Genomic DNA, 14,221 nt, shown 5'->3' on the forward strand with positions numbered 1-14,221 from the left:
GTTAGTTATTGAGTGAAGGTGGGGCTTTATTAGGCTGGATTAGTTGTGTTCTTAAAAGTTACACGTACACCACTTTACAATGTATCATTGAGGAAATAATAAAAAATAATAATAACAGTATTTATAAAGTGCCTTTTCCTAAGGATACAAAGCGCTAGGGGAGAATGCAACCAAAAACCTAATTCAGAATATCCAATATAAGAACATATACAATATAAGAGCATAAAATACATACTCAAATACAAATTAGATGGTAAACTTGAACAGATGTGTTTTTAAGAGGAAAGTAGCACAAAGCAGTTCAAATTGAAGATCGATCCGATGTTCATTGAAATCCTGGCCACACCCAAGGGAGGGGCAATATTGGGCATGGCCTACGTGACGTCAAAGGATGTGCATAACATTGGAAAGAGTGAAAATATAGATGTTTACAGATTTGCACAATTTATATTGGTATGAAGATGGTCATGGATGGAAACTCCTTTTGAATTTTTTTTTCTCAGGCAAAGTTCCTTGGACGTTGAGGAGACTGATGGAACTGTCTACTTCACTGTAGAACGATCAGGTGGTACTATAGGAAGCATCACAGTAGACTGGCAAACAGTCCCTGATACTGCCACTTCAGCTGGTAAGAAATGTCTTATAGGCACTGGACACTATTGGTAATTACTCCAAATAATTGTAACCATAAATAACTTGGTAATGAGCGTTGGAGAGCTGTTGATAGTATAAAACATTGTGAGAAACGGCTCCCTCTGAAGTAACATAGTTTTTGAGAAAGAGGTAATTTCTCACTCAAATACTAAAATACTTTTTAGGCATCTGAAAGCACACACATTTGTGCAACAAGGGTTTTTTTTTCTTTCATTATTCTCTTGCAACTTTGATGAAAAACTGAGTCCAAATTTTCACAGATTTGTTATTTGATGCATATGTTGGGATACACCAAGGAAAGGATACTGGTCTTTGACAATTACCAAAAGTGTCCAGGGGTTCATTTCACAAAGAGTTGGGACTAGTCCTGGGAAATATTAAAAAGGCTAGTCCTATGTTAGGACGAGCTACTCGTCCTAACTCGAGGTAAGACTCGTCTTAACTCTTTGTAAAATCCACCCCAGTGCCTTTAAAAATGTGTGTACTAAATCCATGTGTACAATCTGTGAGACTAATGCGTCTTGTCTGTTGTTGTTTTTGTTTACGCAGTGGGTGAATTCTTGACCCTAGCCACTGTCCAGACCATGCCAGGAGGCTCTGTCCGCAGTTGGTGTTCCTTCACCATCGGTCAAGATCTTTACCTCGTTAAGGTCAGTGATGATCGGACTGGTCAGCTCTTGTCTACAGTGGGCAGCGATGGGTCAGACGGGGTGGATGATGGGGCCAAGACGGTGCTGTATAGATGGCAGGGAGAGTTCGTTCCAATACAGGTATTTGATGTTTATACTTCTTTTACTAGAATCATTCTGGGGTCAATTTCATAGCGCTATTGAACAGAAAGCAAATTGTTGTGGTGACTATAGCAGGACAAGCATATTTCACAGTTTAGCAAGAAAATTAGCCTGCACGATCATCATTGATTTACATTGTTACGTCATTCATGTTTATATACAGTTAGCAACGCTACTATATGAAATGGAAACTGCACATAAGCTCAAAATCAGTTAACTGCCAAACTGAATTGTGTACAAAGTGTTTAGACCACATCAGTTTTTTTTTACTGCCATTACTCCACCCCAAAAAGATTTATATAATGTTGAACCTGCATGTTCACTAGCTATAGTAACTTCTTATTTTAATTGTCCTTTATTCTATACTCATATATGTTTTTCATATTTGTTATTTGTTGATGACAACTTTCCTATTTTTTTGTTTTGGCCTGTTCATATTGTTTAATTTTTTGCGAATATTGTTTATTTTAACAGACAATTGAGACAGATGGAGGGATGGCATGTACCTCCTACACTATTCAAGGTTCTACATTCTTAGTCATCGCTAATCATGGCACTCTGGGACGCTACGAGACATCGTCCAGAGTATACAATGTTAATCAAGATGGAACTCTTATTGTGGTATGTCATATAATAATAATCAATAACACACCTCTTGCTGGGTCGGTAATCTGGTTGACTGAAACAGGGTCATGTAGGGGTCAACTAATATAGTCTAGTGCATGAGATTTGCGCCACCGCGAACTAAGCGCGGGTCAAGACATGGTACATGCGTATTTTGCGGGAAATAGTCTCCAAAAAGCGGGCAATAGACTTAAACTTCTCATTTCACCTTTTGGACCACGTGTGTTATAAAACACATTCCCTTGGTCCCTCCCTTCTTTGGTCACTCACAGTTCCTTGGGGGAATATACTTGGTCTAGTGTATATTAAAGGAAAGGTACACATTTGTTAATCACTCTTAAAATTACTGGCAATAAAAACTGTTTTGGTAAAAGCCTACAGCAGCTTTCGATAGTATCCAGTATTTTGAGAAACATTTCACTTCAAAGCAATGAGGTTTAGTAAAAAGAGGTAAGTTTTTTTATCCCCCAAAATTTGAACGTATTGAGTGTATTCATATTAAAGATTACTTCTCCTGCATGGACAAATTTCGCGATATTTCTCAAAACTGCGACCAAAACCGCGATGAAATTTTCACATGTTAGTTTTATTTTGTTCATCTGCATTTACATAGAATTAAACCAATCGAATGATTCCCAAACTCAAAGGTATACTTTTCCTTTAGTTGTTAATTGTTTTTAGTTCTAACTTTTGAATCTGTTTTGTTTCCAGATGCAAGACATTGCTACCCAAGGCGCTACCGATGCAACCTTTTTCAACGTCGGTTCCGATACCTTTCTGATCATTACCAACGAATTGACCAACGACCAACGAACCAAGACCAACTCGCCCATCCTACTCTGGACCGGGGTTCAGTTTGTGGCAGTAGCTAGCTTGGCCTCTACGGGAGCATCCGGAGTTAAGGAGTTTAGCATTAATGGGGATCAGTACGTAGCTGTGGCTCACTACTATGACTCAACCCAAGCTAGCTATGAAATCAAGTGAGTAGTTTCTGGCATCCTTCTTCATGCTAAAAAACCAGACACTTCCTGCAAAAACTCAACACTCAGTTTATTTGCTCATCAAATAGATGAGAGTAAGAGTTCTCAAATAACACTTAATTATATAAGGCCTATTGACCCAATTCATGATAGCACGCAGTATTTCTAGTGTTGATACTTTTTAAGATTAGTTTGAAAACTAGCTTGTTTAATATGGCTTATCTGTACTTGTCCTTTGTCTAGTTTTGCTCTTTCTTTGCTATGCGAAGATTCACTCTTGTGCGCATTGAGCACTTTAATTTGGTAGTTTTTTGGCGCCTTACAAATACTCTATATTATTATTATTGTTAAAGGTTTACCTATATTTGATCTTGATTTCAGATCTGTTGTGTACAAGTGGGTGAGTGGACTACTTAGCGAGGAGCAGCAGTTAGACACCCTAGGGGCTACTGATGTAGACTCTTTTAGTATCGGTACAGCAACCTACCTGGTGTTTGCTAATAGTAGAGGTGATGGTAAGTAATAATAATAGTGTTTTCTTATAGATGATGTAACCTCTGACGTCACTCGAAAACCATAACATGATTCAGGCAAAACTTTGGTGTTTTGGCAGCCAGCTAGAAAGTACACGCAATCTTACAATTTTTTTGCCCGGCGAAACATGACGTGTACAGTGTTATGTCAACAGAGGGCGGTTTGAATGTAAACATAGGTCACATTGTCTATTTAGCGCTCATATCCGTCACTCTGTGATGCTCAAGGTGCTTCAACTTTCAGTATTTTTCCTGTGAAGTATGTGAGACTAGGCTTTGAATTATGAGACCTACTCCACATACATAGCACCATGTACTGCTTTAGGGGGTGCTGTGGCGCAATATGCAGCCAATCAAGTCAGGAATATATTATACAAGCCAGTATGTTACAATAAAATTCATCAAATGTAAGCTGTTTTTCTACAAATTAATAAAATGAAATATAAATAGTCTATGGCCTGGCATTCGACCCTAGCCGAGTCTTACTCAAAGGCTAAATGATGACCCAGCACACATGTAGAGATATAAGTGTAACATAAGCAGTCAAGTGGAAATACATGAATAGAGAGAAAGTCAGAAACTACACGTTTCATTGAAAAAAAAAACATCAATTATTTCGATGTTCCTTTAAGAAACATTATTCTTGCTTTTCCCAGTAAACGTTGGATTTGTAGACATTCACTGGGTTTAACTACCTGAAAAACCACATGTCTGAAAATCATGAGTTTGTTTTTTATCTGTAAATGGAATAATGATGTTGAACCTTGATTTTAATAATTCTAGATGGATCATCAAATGTGGACTCCTACGTCTACCGTTGGAACCCATCGACGAGCAGCTTCATCTTCCATCAAGCGATCCCCACCCAGGGGGCCCAGTCTGTCGCCACGTTCCTCACCCCTGATGACACAAGATACTTAGCGATTGCCAGCGTCGACGGCGACTCACAGATCCGTTTCTGGGAGCCCTTCACTGCGCTGTTCATGGAGTCGTTATCGGCAGCCCCTGCGTCGGATATAACACCCCTCTCCTTCACTGAGTACAACGGACGTGAGGTCGTGATGTTAGCGTCTGCTAATCTGCAAAGTGGGGTGGATTCTGAAATCGCTTTGATGACTTTCGTTTCCTCAACTTCAGATTTTGTTTCAAGGTTTGCGATTTTCCTTTTTTCAAGTGTACTACCATGGTGATTTTTATTCTGTGTAAATAATCTGATATTAAGCAATTTTCTCAATGAACTGATTAGAGTTGATATTATCCCTTATCTCTAAATGGATGAGCTAATCCTTTAATCCTAGATGGGCTCATCCCTTAATCCTAAATGATCTAATCCCTTAAAGGCACTGGACACTATTGGTTTTTACTCAAAATAATTGTTAGCGTAAAAACTTACTTGGTAACGAGCAATGGAGAGCTGTTGATAGTATAAAGCATTGTAGGAAACAGCTTCCTCTGAAGTAACGTAGTTTTTGAGAAAGAGGTAATTACTCACTCAAATATTAAAATACATCAGGCCTGAAGCTTTTTTTTTTACGTTTAAGGCATCTGAAAGCACACACATTTGTGCAACAAGGGTGTTTTTTCTTTCATAATTCTGTTGCAAATTCGATGACCAATTGAGCAAAAATTTTCACAGGTTTGTTATTCTATGCATATGTTGGGACACACCAATTGAGAATACTGGTCTTTGACAATTACCAAACGTGTCCAGTGCCTTTAATTGTAGGCTTAACTCAATCTTTCAATTGATTTCTCCTATTATCATTCAGATCTGGAAGATTAACCTTTAACCCTGAGGATACAGCGCTGACCGTTGCAGTAATGATACTGAACGATGACCAGCCAGAAGACGACGAGCAGTTCAGCCTCGTCCTGAGTAATCCGACAGGCGGAGCCGAGTTGGGGAAACAGAACTCCGTCCAGGTCGACATTCTATCCAACGACGACGCTCATGGGATTATAGCATTCGCACAGGTCTGTCAGTGTAACATCTTTTGCTAAAGATGTATCACAAGTTAAGCGGGGAAAAAATATATTTAGCGTCCACCCTTTATTTAAAAAGGAAAGAGGATGGGCTTCTTTTTTTTCTTTTTTTTAAATGGCCGCTCGGCTGGGACTTTTTTCAAAAAAAAATTGGGGGCTGAGATTGTTACAATATATCCAGAGTTGATTTGTTTAGGAATAATCAAACGCACTTATTTTTATATTGTTAATTCCACAGACCAATTTAAGAAGCTCTTGAAACTTACCTCTTCCCTGTATAGATAACTTAAGCCCTTTTATTTTCCATATCTCTTTCTAACAATGTGTATATACCTTTTCTGATGAAATTCAGTTGTTTGTTGTGTATTATTATTTTGTGTAAACGCTGTGATATAGTGTATTATGGAGAGCGTACTAAATACTAGTTATTATTATTATTATCATGTCATATTTAGGACTCGCTGTTTCTACAAGCAACGGAGCGAGCTACAGACACTGCTGTTATACTAACTCTACAGAGACAGCGAGGCACTGCGGGTGTCGTTGTCGTCGCATGGCAGGCTAACGGCGAGCATGAAGGAAATGACATCAGACCAACGTCTGGAATGGTGAGTGTTGTGTAGTGCCGAAAAGAAGGGTTCGCCCCGGTGTTCCTGATGGGACACTGGTCCCTTAAAGCCATTGGTCCTGTGTGTTTTGTAATACACAAAAAGATTCTAGTGCACTTATCGAAAAGAGAAGGGGTCTCCAAGCTGCTACCCTGGACAATTTCAAAAACCCACCTATTTCAACTTGCATTCTCTCATCTTTGTAATTTTAGTTTTTTTTTGTAAAGCACATCGAGTTTTCTTTCAGTTATGTTTTGCGCTATATAAGATTGTTCTATTATTATTGTTATTATTATTTTCAGGTGGAATTTGCCGACGGCGTCGACACGGCCGCCATTGTCATCACTGTTACAGCGGACTCTTTCCCAGAGCTCGATGAAACCTCAACCATTCAGCTAACGAGTATAGTCAACCCCGGCACCACTCACCCCGGCCGTGGGGCTAGGATCAGCGAGGTAGACAGCGCAGCATCGTTGACTGTCCTAGCTAACGACTCTCCCCACGGCGTGTTTGCGTGGACTCTGAATTCGCTGTTTAGCGTGGTGAATGAACCAGAGGGATCGCAGCCGTCGGGGACGGTGGTTCTACATGTTCTTAGAGAGCAGGGTTCGACGGGGGCAGTCAATATCAGATACAGGTAAGAACTTAATTTTATTTATATGGTAAAGAAACAAAGGGACTAGCACTGTGACCCTGTAGACCTGAAGATACCTGTGAACAGAACATAATAATGATAATAATACTAAGTATATGAACATTTATAATGTCCCGGTATCCATCATAACCTGCTTAAGACGCTCATGGCATAGCCACACAACGAGAATGGGGAATATGCAGCTCTCATTAGGCAAGTCTTGAGGGAAGTTTTAAACAAAGCCAGTGATGGAGAACATTTTTCAACAATGAGGGGGCAGCAGAAGTAAACGATGTTACCTCGTGATGTTTTGGTCTGAGATTTTCTTAAGATGATTAATTAAAGCTGTGTACAGTTTTAGTGGGAGGAAATCCCCAATTGGGGGAAATCCTTATGATAAAGGTATTGACTGGAAACCTGTAAGGCTTTGGCCGTAGGTGAGATTCGAACCATTGTCTAAAACTAAATTTGTAATAATTTTAACCAGTGTAGTGCTATCATCATGGAATTGCACTTAAAAGTGACTATACTTATTGAAGAGTATCTTCAATATTTGTTTTACTTCATGTGATTGATTATATCTTTGTTTATTTTGTAGAACATCCAGAGCGTCCGAGCTGCCTGCCTTGAAACAAGCCGTGCCGAATCGTGACTTTGTGTCTCAAGACAGCCTTGTAAGAATGGAGGACGGAGTTACTTCCGCATCATTGACCATCACAATCCTACCTGTAAGTGATATTCTCTTCAAAATGTTTAGATAAGTTGAACAAAGACAATTGAGAGATTTGAACCTGCGACCTTCAGACTGAGCTATCTAGCCTATTTTGGGGGTCTCTCTATTATCATTGTGCAGGGTGGTTTTTTTAAGCATCTGAAGGCAAACAAATTTGTGCACCAAGGGTGTTTTTCTTTCATTATTCTCTTGCAAATTTGATGACCAATTGAGTCAAAATTTTCACAGATGTGTAATTGTATGCATATGTTTGAATACACCAAGTGAGAATACTGGTCTTTGAAAATTACCAAAAGTGTCCAGTGCCGTTGAAGATGAAAAATTGTTTCTGTTTTGCAGGATACCGATTCTGAAGGACCTGAGACGTTCCTTGTCAACTTAACCTCTGTTGACCTCATCACTGGTACCCCTGTTGGTGGAGCGGCACCCAGCATCAAGCACGATCAGGACGTGGCTGAGATTACGATCACGCAGAACGATAACGCAAATGGGATCTTGGAGCTAAATGCAACCAAGGTTAGGATGTCAAGAAATATTTGGAAACAAATTGTAGCGGTAGATCAAATACTAATAAGTAATAATTTTCAAAGATCGATGCCAAAAGTTTTAACGAACGGCTTCCACATTTTTTTAAATTTAAAACTTTCATTTCTATATACACAGTTGAATTGAATGCTCTCTTGAATTAATGGCCATTTTCTTAAGTTCAGCGCAAAACAAAATTGTTTGAAGAGAAAAGAACAAATTAATTTGTCAAATGTTTCCAAACACACTGGGAGTTATGCATTTTTTCCCTTTTTGCAATTCCAAGAATTTCAACAGATGTAGAAAAAATGGTCTCTTACAGCGATATTGTCAATGGGGGGAAATGACAAAATGACTGGAAACCTGTAAGGCTTTGGTTCAAGGTGGGATTCAAACCATTGTTTAAAGCCAGATTTATGAAACTTTTGGCCAGTGTAGTGATGTAATTATGGAATTGCTCATAACTTTACATATTGAAGAGCAAACTTCAATATTTGTTTACTTCATATAACTGATTATATCTTTGTTTATTTTTGTAGGGTATTTTTTAACCCAACTAAAATATTAACTTTTCTGCTTTAATGGCGTAATGAATTGATGTTAACTTGTCTAGAATTCTGCCGGTGATGTTGAAGTCTACGAAGGCTCAGGGACTAGTGGTGTATTAAGTCTACCAGTAAAGCGTACAGCTGGAGCGTTCGGTCAAGTCGGAGTCAACTGGCTAGCTACAACGGTGTCTGCCAGCACGGCTGACTTCTCACCTCTCTCGGGAAATGTTACATTCATCGAAGGACAGGTACAAAAACTTTCAACAAATTCATTTCGGAAAGAAGACTAGTATTACACCTCTGGTTACTGTCAGAATCATTTAATAGAGAGAAAATTACAGAGTCAATATAAAACACAAGGGAAACTGACTGGGTAAATTTTGAAATGATTTTTGGGGTTGAACAAAGAATTGACTAGAGTGGGATTCGAACCAACGACCTCCGGATTAACGTGCCGGTGCTCTACCAACTGAGCTATCTAGCCCTATATTGGCAGCGTCCCTATTTTGTCAATATAGAACAAAGATATTACAGAGTGTTACTGCAAAACTTGTTAACATTTGGGGTTCGAACAGAGACAAATTTACTGGAGCAGGACATGAACCAACGGTCTCCTGAAATGTCCCGGCGCTCTATCTACAGAGCTATCCAGCATTTTGGGACATATTTCAAATTTTAGTTTAAATTTTTTTTTTTTAGAATTAGCTGTTCCTAACTGCTTTTCATAAACGATATGCGTATTACCTCACTCTCTTTTCAATTCCTAATTTAGTTTTTAATTTATTATTTGAAATAACTCTTCCTTTTCTGTTCTTTTCTTCACAGAAAGAGGCTTTTATTGAGATTTCAATAATTGATGATACAATCTACGAGAATGATGAGGTAAGTGAATCATGACATCATAGTGACATCATAATTAATACTTGATAATTACTGTATGAACTCCAAATGGGCCATTTACAACTCAATTTACAAAAGAATCAAGCATGTAATGTACTTGTCGTTATTTTTCATAGAAGTGTCTGAATTGAACTGAATCGAACCTTCGCCAGGTACCTTTATACCATACATATTTATTAAATACATCACAATCCCAGCTTAAAATGTTCTATGATGTGTTTACCTGATTTCATTTGTTTTCAAAGCGCTTCACGGTGTCCCTTCACAATCCAACCGGTGGCGCTGTCCTCGGTGCTGAGACGTCGGTCATTATTAAAATCCTAAAGAACGACTCACCGAAAGGACTCTTCGGTTTCCTGTACACTCAGGTAAGGCACTGAAGGGAAACTCTGTATTCCAACACCATATTCATCTTGTGTTTCCCCCTCCCCCTTCTCCCACCATCAGTACGTATCAAACATCAGTAAAGAACAAACACGTAACGTATAGTTCTTTATCAACTATATTTTTTGTTATACCCTTACACCGATGTGTGTTGGCACTGAATACCCAGTACTTTCCTGAGTTCTGTGAAAAAAATCACAGGCATATTACTCTGGTGGGATTTAAACCCACGACTATTGTAGTTCTAGAACAGTGTCTTACCAACAAGACCACCGAGATTGCTCGACAGCTAGAGGCAGTTTGAACCCTATGCTTAGGCAGTTGGTTCTTCATCGTGAAACAATAATTACATAAGACATGTAAGATGTAAATTTTGTGAATTTCTCTCTTTCTATCTTGATCTGTTTGTGATCTCAGGAGACTGTGATGGAATCATTGAATCCCTCAGATCCTAACGGTCAAGTCACGTTAATCGTTGAGAGAAGCCAGGGGACGCAGAGCACCGTTGTAGTTAACTGGGCCTTGGAGCCTCTGGGCAGCACGGATTTATCACCAACGCAGGGATCACTCACATTCCAAGAGGTAGGTTTGTATCATCAAACCCAAATTATTATTATGGCACGGTTGGCACGGTTGGCACGGTTGGCTTGTGCATAAAGCGCTCGCCTCTCACCAAGGTGACCCCGGTACGATTCCCGGTCGGGGCCATATGTGAGTTGAGTTGTGCGTTTGTTCTCTGCTGTGCCATGAGGGTTTTCCAGACTATTCGGTTTTCCTCCCTCAGGAAAATATCAAACACTTTCGATCTTGGCTGTGCTCCGTGGTCATAATGGGTTGATGTGGCTGGCAGCTGAATGCGCCCTTGCATGCCTGCTTCTCGAACATGTTGTAGCCGCGTCCTTCGCAATTCAGCTCTAGCTGCGAATAAGGACGATTAGCCCCCCCAAATTATTATTATTATTATCAAGTTTATATCAGACCCTGCAATGGCTATCGGTTTTGCTAAGAATCTAGTACAAGAATGCAGTACTTACGTATAAATCATTATCTAATCAAGCTCCAACTTATCTTCGCAACCTTCTCCACACCCGCCAGTCTTTGTATAATTTAAGATCCACTTCAGCTGTTGAATTGAATACATCACGATCACGTACAAATGTAGGCTCTAACGATTTTGCAGCAACTGGGCCAAAATGCTGGAACCGTCTTCCTCAGTCTGTTTGATTAGTCAATACCCTGAGCTCTGTCAAATCTCATTAAAAACCCACCTCTATCCTAAGTAATGTTAATTTGTATTATTGTTAATTGCATTGTTATTGTTTGTGTAATGTGTTAGACTTGCTTCCTGACCAGGGGGATCAGAAATATTCTTATTCTATGAATACCAATGAACCAGCCTGATGAGCCTTTCATGTTATTGGTCCGGAACAAACTAAGGAGTAAACACTAAGGATAAACTAAGGACTGTCATTCCATGCTAGTCTTGCCCTTCTCTATGCATATTATACCAAATTTGGTATTGATTTCTATGTTACAGGGTGCCACTAGGCGTACTTTTACCCTACGAGCCACACAGGATGATGTGTTAGAGGGAGAAGAGAGATACACTCTGAGTATCATATCAGCTACTGATGATGCAGAAATCTCACCTGTCTTTGGTGAGTTATGAGTAACCAATTCAAGATTTTTTCTTCTTAAAGGCATATTTTGGGTCATACATGTACATGTATACTGGTTTTGCCAATGTAGACAGAATTATAAAAAAAGATACAATAAAAGTCACATGTGGAAAGTTTCAGTTGAATGCAGCTGATTACAATCTATTGATTTAAAATCAACAATGAGATTTTCTTGATTTTTTTGTTTATGATGTGTAGGTACAACTACGATCGTGATTCAGCCAGATGATGGGTCATCAGGGGTCATCGCTATCCAACCTCCGTCTAGATACGTTCTAATAAGTGAACCAATGGATGATAACGCTGGCACAGCTATGATACAGTAAGGACACAGATAGATAGATAGGTAGATAGGTCGATGGACAGACAGACTGGGGAGTGGTAGATGGGTGAGGGTTGAGTGGTGATAGGTCAGGGGTCATCGCTATCCTACCTCCGTCTAGATGCGTCCTGATAAGTGAACCAATGGATGATAACGCTGGCACAGCTATGATACAGTAAGGACACAGATAGATAGATAGGTAGATAGGTCGATGGACAGACAGACTGGGGAGTGGTAGATGGGTGAGGGTTGAGTGGTGATAGGTCAGGGGTCATCGCTATCCTACCTCCATCTAGATACGTCCTGATAAATGAACCAATGGATGGTAATGATGGCACAGCTATGACACAGTACGGACACAGATAGTTAGATGGATCAATGGACAGAGACACTGTGGGTTGACGATGTTCTGAAGCAATATTTTGGCAATCATAGTTATGTATTCATTTTCATCGTGATCTGGTAAATAGCGAAGCTCATTACTGTTTGACTTGACTGAATATTAACGAGCGTCGTTGAAATATTAACTAGCGTCGTTGACTTTGTTGTTTCAGGTTGACACGAGGGGCAGGAATCTTCGGTAAGGTGACTGTGAATTGGCAGCTTATCCCTCGAGACACATCAACGTTCACCCAGACATCAGGCATGGTGGTGTTTGAAGATCTACAGCAAAATGCAACCATTAATCTCCAGGTACTGTTGAAATCACACGCTTTCCCTGATTTTTTTTGTACACATTTTTTTTAAGCCAGTGGACACTATTGGTATTACTCAAAATAATTATTAGCACAAAACCTTTCTTGATTACTAGTAATGTGGAGAGGTGTTTGGTAGTATAAAACATTATGAGAAACGGCTCCCTCTGAAGTGACGTAGTTTTCAAGAAAATAGTAATTTTCCACGAATTTGGTTTCGAGACCTCAAGTTTAGAATTTGAGGTCTCGAAATCAAGCATCTGAAAGCACACACTTTTCGTGTGACAAGGGTGTCTTTTTCTTTCATAGTTATCTCGCAACTCCGACGACCAATCAAGCTAAAATTTACACAGGTTTGTTATTTTATGCGTATGTTGAGATACACCAAGTGAGAAGACTGGTCTTTGACAATTACCAGTCCAGTGCCTTTAATGCAAGTTCACCCCAAACAAGGCTTAAGGCAACTCTTTGTAAGGGGCTACAAGAAGAAAAATTCTATTTGCTTTCATGGAATAAAGTTTGTTGATACCCTCTTTTAAGTTCCCTTTATCCAATGAATAATAATAGCCATTGTCTTATGAGGCTGAGAGGCACCAGACTTCTTCCCCCATACAGCCTCATTTCGGTTCAGTCATTTTGTATAGGAGAAAATCAAAATGGCCGCGTTACAATGAAGGTCTTATAATTGTTCTTCCACAGACCATTGATGATGCAATCCCAGAGACCAAGCAGACGTACGTCCTCCAGCTTTCATCAGTCACAGGAGGTGCGAGTATCGACCCCGATTCCACCGTCAATCAAGCGACCGTCGTCGTCATCGCTAGCGATAACCCTCATGGGATATTTGAGTTCACTGGTCCCCTGGAGGTGACGATCAGTGAAGACTTGCCTCAGGTCAGAAGATAATTTAGAATTACTTGGGGAAAATTCTTTGAGTTTGTGAAGATTTTGCAAGTTACAAAAAGATTTCATGGTGCAGTTTCCCATGAAATTCTGAAAGACATTATATTTTTCCTACTTAAGTCTGCTTTTCTGAGAGTCCTTGTCTTCACAACCAGAATTAATAAATGGAATGAGAATAAAATGAGATTTATAGGCAGTGGATATTGACTACAAGTTTGACTTTAATAGATTTAAATTTTGCATCGGAGATAAAGACCATAATTTCTTTTTTATTAAGCACTGTACATACTCTGTACTTTCCTGAGTTCTGTGAAGAAGAAAAACCCTCCACAGGCCAATAACTCCGTAGGTTTCAAACCCACAATCCTTGGATTGCTAGGATTCGAACTTCCTCTAGCCACAAATTTGATTTTGTTTTTCTTTTTGTAGGCGAGCTTGGTGGTTGTACGTAATGCTGGAATATCTGGCTCAGTGAAAGTGACCTATACAACCAAACAGATCTCAGCCCAACCTGGTGCAGACTATGTAGAGGATAGTGGAGGTTGGTACAAAACTCAATCATTATTCTTAAGGGGTTTGGGTACTTTTTGTACGACACAAAACACAAACGTCCACAGATTGACATTAAACTTATACGATTTAAAGATAATGATAGTAGAAAGCTTCCTTTCAAATATTACTTGCTGAGGTACGGTAGTTATTGAGAAATTAGTAAAACAATTTCA

At 39.4% G+C, this 14,221-nt stretch overlaps 1 protein-coding gene across 1 annotated transcript in view; it reads left to right on the forward strand.

Annotated features, from left to right (window-relative positions):
- Nucleotides 1–14,221, forward strand: part of LOC139941613 (adhesion G-protein coupled receptor V1-like) — an 82,259-nt gene that overhangs the window by 41,077 nt on the left and 26,961 nt on the right. Inside the window, exons 48-67 of the mRNA XM_071938193.1 lie at nucleotides 504–628; nucleotides 1,204–1,424; nucleotides 1,920–2,066; nucleotides 2,781–3,049; nucleotides 3,431–3,564; nucleotides 4,366–4,732; nucleotides 5,352–5,556; nucleotides 6,021–6,173; nucleotides 6,476–6,810; nucleotides 7,406–7,535; nucleotides 7,880–8,056; nucleotides 8,679–8,861; nucleotides 9,439–9,495; nucleotides 9,759–9,881; nucleotides 10,315–10,479; nucleotides 11,435–11,555; nucleotides 11,775–11,898; nucleotides 12,453–12,591; nucleotides 13,293–13,487; nucleotides 13,926–14,037. Coding sequence (XP_071794294.1) covers nucleotides 504–628; nucleotides 1,204–1,424; nucleotides 1,920–2,066; nucleotides 2,781–3,049; nucleotides 3,431–3,564; nucleotides 4,366–4,732; nucleotides 5,352–5,556; nucleotides 6,021–6,173; nucleotides 6,476–6,810; nucleotides 7,406–7,535; nucleotides 7,880–8,056; nucleotides 8,679–8,861; nucleotides 9,439–9,495; nucleotides 9,759–9,881; nucleotides 10,315–10,479; nucleotides 11,435–11,555; nucleotides 11,775–11,898; nucleotides 12,453–12,591; nucleotides 13,293–13,487; nucleotides 13,926–14,037 — 3,482 coding nt within the window. The remainder of the gene's footprint in view (nucleotides 1–503; nucleotides 629–1,203; nucleotides 1,425–1,919; nucleotides 2,067–2,780; nucleotides 3,050–3,430; nucleotides 3,565–4,365; nucleotides 4,733–5,351; nucleotides 5,557–6,020; nucleotides 6,174–6,475; nucleotides 6,811–7,405; nucleotides 7,536–7,879; nucleotides 8,057–8,678; nucleotides 8,862–9,438; nucleotides 9,496–9,758; nucleotides 9,882–10,314; nucleotides 10,480–11,434; nucleotides 11,556–11,774; nucleotides 11,899–12,452; nucleotides 12,592–13,292; nucleotides 13,488–13,925; nucleotides 14,038–14,221) is intronic.

The sequence above is a fragment of the Asterias amurensis genome, chromosome 9 (assembly GCF_032118995.1).
Source record: "Asterias amurensis chromosome 9, ASM3211899v1".
In the NCBI taxonomy this organism is placed as follows: Eukaryota; Metazoa; Echinodermata; class Asteroidea; order Forcipulatida; family Asteriidae; genus Asterias; species Asterias amurensis.